A 9860-nucleotide genomic window follows, 5' to 3' on the forward strand; every position below is an offset into this window, starting at 1 on the left:
GTCCCCCCTCCAAAAGGCTTTGTATTATAGACTCTTGTTTGCACTTATGGAGACACTTTTTCCTTGATCTCGACGCCTTGCCGACTCTATATTGTGCTTTTCACGGCCCTTGCATGCGGCCTTGTACTATCCCCACATAGCCGTGCTCGAGTAAAATTGTTAGTGATCGTGAGTGACTACGAAACCTTGCTTCGAATTTAACCCTTGTTCATCTTGCACAATTTTTCCATAATCAATCTCTGCATCTTTTTGATTCTTTTGAAATTGCAGAATTTCTGCAATATTGTTGTGCCTTGAGAACCTCGTCGAATAACCAAGAAGAGGATGTCGGGTGGGGGGGATGTGGGGGGGGGGGGGGGGGGGGGGGGGGGGGGGGGGGGGGGGGGGGTTTGGTGGCCCGTGGGCACCCTCCCTGTTTCAAGTTAAAATTGCCCTAAGGCCTTATGGCCTTGGGCGTTGTGAGTGTGAAAAGGAGCTTCCAAAGGAAGCTATGGCGGTTCTGCCGCATTGCGAACAAGAGAGAGAGAGAGAGAGAGAGAGAGAGAGAGAGAGAGAGAGAGAGAGAGAGAGAGAGAGAGAGAGAGAGAGAGAGAGAGCCAACGCTTCGTAGCTTCCCGGCCCTTGGCCTTGCGATGTGAATGGCTCCCCAACGCAGCGCGACCCCACTGAGATGTATTGCGCTTGATTTGGTGGAGGTAGAGCTCATCTCCCTCCTCGGCACAAGCCCCCCTGCACACGATTATGCACCTCGTCTTTACCACGCCAAGAAGCATGCAACATGCAAAAGACTCTTTTCTAAAAATAGGTCCACAACCTCTCTAGCTTTGATACTAGTATAATGCCTTGGGAACTGCCCAAAATCCTCCGTCCAACCTCCCTTTATATAGCCACCTGGCCTAGGATTCCCTTCCTATGGCAGTCGTTGGCCATCCGGTCCTTCACCCCCAGGGTTGCTCTTGGCATGACAGGGCCCAACAATAGCCATAATGGGGAGGTTTGAGATAGGGGCAATGTTGAAGGTGGTGCAGAGAGAGGGTGTATGTGGCACTGCCGGTGTCTCCCATCGTGCGGGCATTGGCCAAGAGCTCGCTGATGGCCTTGTTTGGCCTCTCCTCGAGTTGATCGCTTGGCATGATCTAGACCATTATCCTAGACCCAATCGACGACGAGGTGCCTCACATAAAAAACTTGGCGCTGCATTTAATATTAGCCTATCGCTACGTTTAACCAGTATAGTGTAGAGTCGAAACAACAAAATGAGGTGTCCGACACCTCAGTATTCACAGCCTGCTAATTGAGTCATTCTATTGTAATGATTGCAATGTCGGAAGTTATGAACTGGACACTCATCATTACATTAAACCCTACACTATCTATAATGTAAAACATAAAAAAATCTATGCTTCTCTTTAAGTTTAATCTATCTCTTGGATCTTTTGTATTAACTCCTGTTTTGTGTCGTACCGAAAGAACGTATATTCACAATAGTGGACGTTCGACTGCACAAGAACGACTCCAACTCGACAACATTGCAAGGTCCGTTATCTGTATCCAATTCCCTATGGCTATACGTTTGCTTTGCGCAACACATAAATGCTACGGGATAGAGCACGACTTTTGTTTCTTATTACTTCTGGAGAGGCCACAATGCCAACTCTCCATGATACTTTCTGCATGACGTTCACTATACATGTAGCATTTTCAATCCGCGGCACTTCATTGCAAGACCAAATGTTTAACTATTCACATTAATTTTATGTAGCTTGACACAAACATTGTCCTCCGACTTGGACAATTGGACGACATCCGTACACGATTATCAGGTCGGTAGTGCAATTTAATTTTTACATTATGTTGATGTTTTTTGTATTTTTTGAGTTTGTCAATGCTTCCTTAAGTTTAGTTTAGCTACATGTTTTCTTTACTAGTACATGCTCAATCTCGACCATCATATCTATATATCAAATAGATACACACTTCTTTTCTCATAGATGTTTGATGTGAATCCGTGTATGCCATGTTATGTTATGTAGATGTTCTATAGCAATGCCCATCAAGTAAGACTAGTTATCTCGAAATTAGTATTCATCCCGAGATTAGTTTTACCACCAACGCTCCACATAATCTCGCATCCCTCCATTCACCCTCCTCCGTAGATCCAATCCCATTGTCATTGGTGGGTATCCTCCTCACTATCTCACACGAGCATGGGCTAGAGGGGATCAATGGTCCACACCCATTTCGGGGATCGGGTGCGATATGAGCTGTCCGATGCGACTTGGTAAATTCGGGAAAACAGGTAAATTTGGGTGCACCAAAACTTGTAAATTTGGGCGCCCCCCTCTCCCCTCCCCCTCTCATCCCCCGGAATTGAACCCCGGACACCACCTTTGCAAGCCTATCACCTTAACCACCTCACCTACGTGTGCTCGTTGAAAGCAATGGGAGAAAGATTTCTTTTCTGATAAACCCGTCGCTCTGTAAATTCGGCTCAACTTTAGTAAAGTTGGGCAAATTGGTAAATTCGGGGTGCGCCGCGAGATCAACGGCTCACGATGCCCGCGCTCCCCAAAAAAGGCGTGGGCCATTGATCCCATCGAGCCCATGCCCGTGTGAGATAGTGCTGAGGGGTAGGTATAGCAAGAAGGAAGTGAAGTGGTAGTACACGTACTACACTTACCGACGAATAAATAAAACGTTGAGTGAATTCGCCAAATTGCAACTTGAGGACGATGGAGGAGCAGCAGCAGCATTGGCAAAATGCGCAGAGCTTGGAGCTGGGCCTGGACCTCGTTGCAGCCGCCCGATCGCAGTTGCGCTTGCTTGCAGCCGTTGATTCGCATCCCCTTGACCTTTACCGCGGTCCTGCTCTTCACTGTGCCATTTTAAGGTGCCCTACCAGTTTCTTGGTTGCGCTCATTCTATTCTGATTGCACTTTGAGAGAGAGAGAGAGAGAGAGAGAGAGAGAGAGAGAGAAGCCCGTGACCAAATATGGAGGTCTTTGTCCTTCTAAATTAATATCACAGTTTCAGATTGATAATTGTTTTCTGGGATGATAGGTATGAAAATTGTTGGCTTCGTTTACTGGCAGACCATGGCCCTTATGCTAGCACAGGGCTTCCATTGATTCCTCCTTTGGATTGTGCTTGGATTTGGCATTGCCACCGTCTCAATCCAGTAATTTACTGCAAAATTCAGGCTCTACTTTACTATTTTCAACCCAAAGAATTATAATGCTATATATGAACCCATCTGTGGCGTTTTACATAGGTTCAATACATAAGAGACTGCAAGGCTTCCTATGGTAAGCTTCTCGATGCACCCAATGTGTCCACTGGCATTGAGAGCGAAGCGGTTGCATATACACAACAACTATGGGATTCTCAATTTTCTGATGAGAAGTATGAAGCTGCTTCTGAAGACCTTTTGCGCAAGGAAAGTGCTTTTTCAAGGAAAATTACGTATGACTTACAGGCTGCCATTGAGAGGCAAAGCTCATTCTTTTATCAGGTTAGTTACTCCTAATTATGTACTGTTTGTTAACTTATGTTGCTCTGTGAAATGCAGGTGCTGAACCCTCTAATAATTGGCAGGTTTCGAGACCTCACATGGAAGAAGAAAGGTTTCTTTATGCCGCCTTACAGCGATATAAAGGATTTTTGTACCTTCTCAAATTGTCTAGGCTCCGGGTTTTCTTGGTTCCCACTTATGATATTGATTTGATGTGGCATTCACATCAAGCATGTTCAGGAGTGTATCGAGAGGATACAGTAAAGTTGCTTGGAAGGGTGCTTAACCATGATGATACTGACTCTGATAGGACAGAGGGCCAAAAGCTGGACACTGGCTTTAACAGGACAAGAAATCTTTGGCAGAACATGTTTGGCTCTTCCTATGAGAAGGCAGGTGCAATGTACAGAGGGGAGCCCCCTGCATTACCGCTGCTCCTTCAATCTACTCAATACCCTGCATATTCACCAAAATCATGTTCAACAATATCATCTTGGAAAGGTGTCCAAGGTGTTGAACTCCGCAAATCGATGCAGGTACAGTTTGACCTCATAGAGAGCCAGTGTCTTATCTTTTTGCAAATATTGGGTTTTTATTTTCTACTCATTCTTTCCATTACAAACCTGGAAGAATCGATTGCCCCATCGCTTAAAATTCATTGTCTTTACTTCAATGAGGATCTATTGGATTCTTGCTTCTCTCTCTAAATCATCATTGATTTTCAACGAAACCCTTGGCAACTGGTTGCTGCAAATGAAAGCTTTTACTTCGCTTGCAGGTTTTCATCACTGTACAGAAGGCTCGGAACCTGCATGCCAGCCAGGATGGAGTAGTGGGTGTGCGGTTGCTCTTCAAAAACAAATGTAGCACGCTCAAGTTAGAAACTTCATGGATCAAGGGGACACAGAATCCTCAGTGGAAAGATTTTTGGTCTCTTGAGTGTGAAGAGGCAACTGAAGGGCTTCGTTTGGAGCTTCTTTCAGAGGGTGTAACATGCTGTAGTCTTATTAAGAAGTCTAGGCTGATTGGCTGGACAGAAATTTCATGGAAATCGATCCTTAGCTCGTCAACTTTGTCGCTTGATGGATGGGTGCCCTTAATAATGAAATCGAATTTGGGACTAGATCAAAAGCCAACATCTTTGAGAGTGTCTGTCTCCATCACGCCCCCTACAGCTGTGCCTTTTTTACTTCGGATGGAGTACCCGCTCCTCAGAAATGGAAAGAGAGATTACCTATCAAAGACTGTCTATGACCATCAAAATAAAAAGGCTTTCATGGTAAAAATCAAGTAAGCCTTCTACTTCGAACTGGGCACATGCATGCACAAGTGTCCGTTTCCTTTCTCAATGCCTTTATGCATAAATATCTTCTGCTTGCTTAGTCTTGGAGTATTTTCTGTCACCTTTAGTGGTCTAGGTGCAAAGGAGACATCAGTGATTCAAGTTTACAGAATTGGTTGCAAAGAGTCTCCAGGTAATCGATAAAATGAGGCAAAGAGCATGTCAAGTCTGTTAACTCTATTTTGCGGTCTTGTCTGGTGTGCATGTAATGTTTGAGTGGTGTTGCTACTACTGTCTGTGTAGAGATTTTGTTGGGATCGGCAGCACGTATCGGGCCTGCTAGCACGGCTTGGAGTTTGCTGGATGGTGACATGCATCTTATCATTAATTCCACAGTACAAGGTTGCCAACTTAATATTATACCAACCACTCCTTCAGAGAATTCTGTAAGTTGTCTAAAATGTCTAGTGAAAACTTTTCGACTTGAAAGCTTGACACTCCAATTGTGTAGGTGACATTACTGCATGGGAGAAAGTGCCAGTATGAAGTACCTGGCAGCAGACAAGCTGATGAGGCAGGATTCATCACATTTGTTCGTCAACTTCAAGGGATACGCAATGGCAAAGCTACGGCACTCTTCAATTGGAAATCAGGAGCGATGGAGGTAGGTGGCTTATATTCTATTCCAGCTCTGTTCATTGACAGTCTTGAGCCGTCTTAAAATTACATTGCATGATTCACAGATTTCATCGGAGGAGAATGGAGTTTTAGTAGTACTACTTTGTACAATTTTGTCAGTTGCTGCTGATACTATCCACGTTGCATCATTCTGGAATAGTACTTTGGGAAAGCTGAAGAAAGTTAGTCGCAGTGATGACTGGGGTGAGTGCAAATTTGATGCAATGATTGAACATCTATATCTGATGCTTGAGTTTGTGTCGGAAGGTTCAGATATTGGAACCTAGTTCTACCCTCACAAATGTCATACTATTAAATAATTACGTCTTGTGATAATCGTCATTCTGTCTTGTGGATGATTACGTGGAGTCCATTCTAGGCAGTTTCCTTAATAGATGAACCTAGTCTTTCCTTATCATTTTTGTGAACAAAGGCACAATATTTGAAATCTCTCTTGAATCTTATGATTAGGTCTTGGAACACACTTAGTTTTAAGTTTTCTAGCACGTGGGACTGCCATATCTTAAGCCAACTTTGTTGTATTGAAGGTTCTGTTATCTTGAACAAACACTGGGACCTCCAACCGCAGAGATCACCGCAGTTCTGTCCCTGGTATAGCATGAGCTCGAACCAATGGTTGTCTTCATTCTACGGTACTGATTTGGGATGTAATCGTAATTGGGTTCATTCACTTTGTAAGCTCAGTAGCGGTTGTGGTACTTGTGGGGGTGGATGTGGAGGTTGTGGTGCAGGCGGATGTGGAAATGGCTTGAAAGGTGGCGTCAATGGTGGTCGAGGAGGTGGGTGCGGTGGGTGTGGTGCGGGGGGCTGTATGAATGGTATGCAAAGAGGTGGCATTCTTCTCTCAGGGGAGCATTGTGCAAACAGACAGAAACATTCTAGTATGGAAGCCCGAGGAGGAGGTTGTGGTGGATGCGGTGCAGGTGGATGTGGAGGATGCGGTGCTGGCGGCTGTGCAAATGGCATATTGGGTGCTGATACGAAGGGTGTTCAGGGAGGTAAATGTGGAAGATGTGGTGCGGGTGGTTGTGGGAATAAGGTTATGGGTGATCGGGTGGGTTTTCAGGCAAGTCAATGTGGAGGATGTGGTGCTGGTGGTTGTGGGAATACTCCTATGGGTGATAAGAAGGGTGTTCAGGGAGGTCAATGTGGAGGATGCGGTGCTGGTGGTTGTGGAAATAGCATTGCAGGTATTGATGGCAAGGGTGTTCAGGGCAGTAAATGTGGAGGATGTGGAGCTGGTGATTGTGGAAAGAACATCAGAGGCTCTGAGAGCGATGGAAAGGGTGTTCAGGGAGGTAAATGTGGAGCATGTGGTGCGGGTGGATGTGGTAATGGCACAGACAAGGCCACCGCACCTGTGCAAGGTAGTGGATGTGGAGGTTGCGGAGCTGGTGGGTGTGGAAACAGCATTCAGAATTGAGGTACAACAGCAAGAGGGGCTAAGCATGGGAACTCTTCATGTCGATGATATTCTTAAGGTTCTTGCTGTTCTGCCTGCTTTGTTGCCATCGTTACACTACATATCAAAACACGGGAGAAATGGGGCTGTATATTGAGAACACTTGTACACAAACTCGAAACAGCTAGTACACAAACTCGAAACAGCAGTTGCCATGTAAAGCATTGCTATGTACATTTTTACCATCATAAGGTTGTAAACAGAAGCTTCAAAATAAGCAATTGTAAATATACTTGTCAGCCACTTGGCATAGCAATTGTAAATATACTTTTTATCAGCCACTCGGAATGGCAGTTTATTGATTGTTAAAGAAAACCACTGCTTTTGTCCAAACTATGTTGTCACATCATCCTCTACATGGTCTTTTGCCATTGCTTTTTCTTACTTCTTGCTTTGAGGGAGTCTGATAAGTTTACTTGAAATGCAAGCAATATTTGGGGAGGGAGCCTAAAATTGTCGCCATACATTGTCCTCTTTAGAAAGGGAGATAGAGAAGTCGAACTTCAGTTTTTGCAAGTGCACAGAAATGGTGGCTAAATGCTTATTTTTCATCTTCACCATCGACACCCACTGGGCCATGTCACAACACCTTATAATGGTCAAATTTAAGGGAGAGAGAGAGAGAGAGAGAGAGAGAGAGAGAGAGAGAGAGAGAGAGAGAGAGGGGGAGGGAGAGTTTCAATTGAAATCTTGAAATAACTTGTGCAAAGAATGCAATTCATTTATAAGTCACTCTTATGTGAGAGAGAGAGAGAGAGAGAGAGAGAGTAGACCATATAGAAATAGAAACAATTTGGCTATCACTCACAAGCTTCATTTTATTCTTCATTGAATTAAATGCTATGAGGTGAGGTGCAAAGCGGTTTGGATGCTTTCTCAACGACTCGTTTATGGCTTTTTTAAGGTTAAAAAGAACTACCTATCATCCATCACAGTGTGCAATAAAAGACTATTACATTGCAAATGTTCTATGGGAAACCTCTCTCTCTCTCTCTCTCTCTCTCTCTCTCTCTCTCTCTATACGCGTGCCTTTCTTTAGGTTAGCAAGGTGAGGGATCACGAGGGCCTGCCAATGGAAGGATTTGTGAAGGTGGACGGCATTCTTCAAAGTACGCCCAACCCAACACAACGCTAAGCAATGTACGGGAAAAATCATTTCTCCAAACATACAAAATTCCCTTTATTGAATTTTCCAAGAGGAAATCTTAGAAAATCAGGTTTATTTTTTGGGTTTTTACACTAATTTTCTCTATTTTGGGGCGGAATTTCTCCTTTTCCCCTTGCCTTCAACCTGCATTTTTGAAATTGAAAACGGCATGATATTAAGCTGAGACACATTTTTCCCGAACATTGACTCTAAGGCCTTTCCTCAGCAGGCCAAAAATGCAAACATCGTCGATGTAAGGTTAAATGGGGTCTAGGTGCCTTTATGATTCGATGGACACCTGCAACCAGTGCTCGTGAAAAATGTGTCTCAGCCTAATATCGTGCTAGTTTCAATTTCAGAAATGTTGGTCGAGGGCAAGAGAAAAGGGAGAAATTCCGCCCAAAAAGCGAGAGAAATAGTGTAAAAACCCGAAAAGATAACCTAATTTTTAAACATTTCCTATGGAAAATCAAGGGAAGGAAGTTTGTATGTTTAAAATGAATTTTCAAGTCTGCTTGTAACAAAACGTGAGTTGGTACATCGATGGAACTCTCGAGGCATACAACATCGCAGATGACTCTAGTCTCTAAGCACAAACTCGCATGCGCAATATAACAAGGGCCTTTATGACAACAAAATGCAATTAAGCCTGTCGCCATCTGCGCAATCCTCCCCCTTGGCCCCGTCACCATCGCCTCTCGGCAACACGAAAAAATACATGCACTTCGCATGCGCAGTACAACAAAGAGAGAGAGAGAGAGAGATTCATTCTTTCTTGCTGCAGGTGTCATTATGTCTGTGTGTGTGTATATTTCCAGCTGAGCAGAAGGCTGCGTCACCACGGTGACACCACCGACCTCCTAGGCTATCCAGTTGCAGCCCTCACTGTGTATTGCCGACACCACCGACCTGCCCACGTTTCGTCCTCTCTCGCAGGCTGTCCACAATCATTGCGAGTCACGTCGTCCTGCGCTTTGCCTTCACCCGAATGCCTCAAAAGAGGATGACCGTCCACGTGGATGGCATCCTTCAAAGGACGCCCAAGCCAACACAACTCTAAGGCCTTTCCTTAGCAGGCCAAAAAGAACCACCTATCATCCATCACAGACACTGTGCAATAAATGACTATTACCTTGCAAATGTATTATGAGACAACTCTCTCTCTCTCTCTCTCTCTCTCTCTCTCTCTCCCCCCCCCCGAGTGGCTTTCTTTAGGTTAAAAAGAACCACCTGTGATCCATCACAGACAGTGTGCAATAAACGACTATTACCTTGCATATGTATTATGGGACAACTCTCTCTCTCTCTCTCTCTCTCTCTCTCTCTCTCTCTCTCTCTCTCTCTCTACACGAGTGGCTTTCTTTAGATTAAAAAGAACCACCTATCATCCATCACAGACAGTGTGCAATAAAAGACTATTACCTTGCAAATGTATTATGGGACAACTCTCTCTCTCTCTCTCTCTCTCTCTGTCTCTCTCTCTACGGGTGGCTTTCTTTAGGTTAAAAAGAACCACCTATCATCCATCACAGACAATGTGCAGTAAAAGACTATTACCTTGCAAATGTATTATGGGACAACTCTCTCTCTCTCTCTCTCTCTCTCTCTCTCTCTCTAGTTTTACGTAAAGACTTGTTCAATAGATCCAATATGTGTATGTGTGACTATTGCTATGTGTACGTATTAACATGCACACAAAAATAAGGAAATAACTACACACAAAATTTTGGTTGAGTAAAAACAGAAACAAATAAGAAAA

The 9860-nt window shown here is 44.3% G+C and overlaps 1 protein-coding gene across 2 annotated transcripts; it reads left to right on the forward strand.

The window, feature by feature from the left end:
- The first annotated feature begins 2708 nt into the window (after positions 1 to 2708).
- LOC147423375 (glycine-rich domain-containing protein 2-like) lies at positions 2709 to 7287 on the forward strand. Of its 2 annotated transcripts, XM_086501343.1 has the most exons (12): positions 2709 to 2890; positions 3061 to 3178; positions 3272 to 3511; positions 3595 to 4047; positions 4290 to 4801; positions 4922 to 4986; positions 5097 to 5239; positions 5305 to 5457; positions 5537 to 5675; positions 6020 to 6124; positions 6212 to 6271; positions 6360 to 7287. In XM_086501343.1, the coding sequence occupies exons 1-12, from the start codon at positions 2733 to 2735 to the stop codon at positions 7049 to 7051; spliced, it is 2838 nt and encodes a 945-aa protein (XP_086357469.1). In that variant the 5' UTR covers positions 2709 to 2732; the 3' UTR covers positions 7052 to 7287. The 2 variants fall into 2 exon arrangements, with proteins under 2 accessions (XP_086357469.1, XP_086357468.1); XM_086501342.1 differs by having other exon boundaries at positions 2711 to 2890; positions 6020 to 7287.
- The last annotated feature ends 2573 nt before the right edge of the window (positions 7288 to 9860 follow it).

Source organism: Adiantum capillus-veneris, chromosome 26, assembly GCF_014529385.1.
Source record: "Adiantum capillus-veneris isolate H3 chromosome 26, ASM1452938v2, whole genome shotgun sequence".
NCBI classification, from domain to species: Eukaryota; Viridiplantae; Streptophyta; class Polypodiopsida; order Polypodiales; family Pteridaceae; genus Adiantum; species Adiantum capillus-veneris.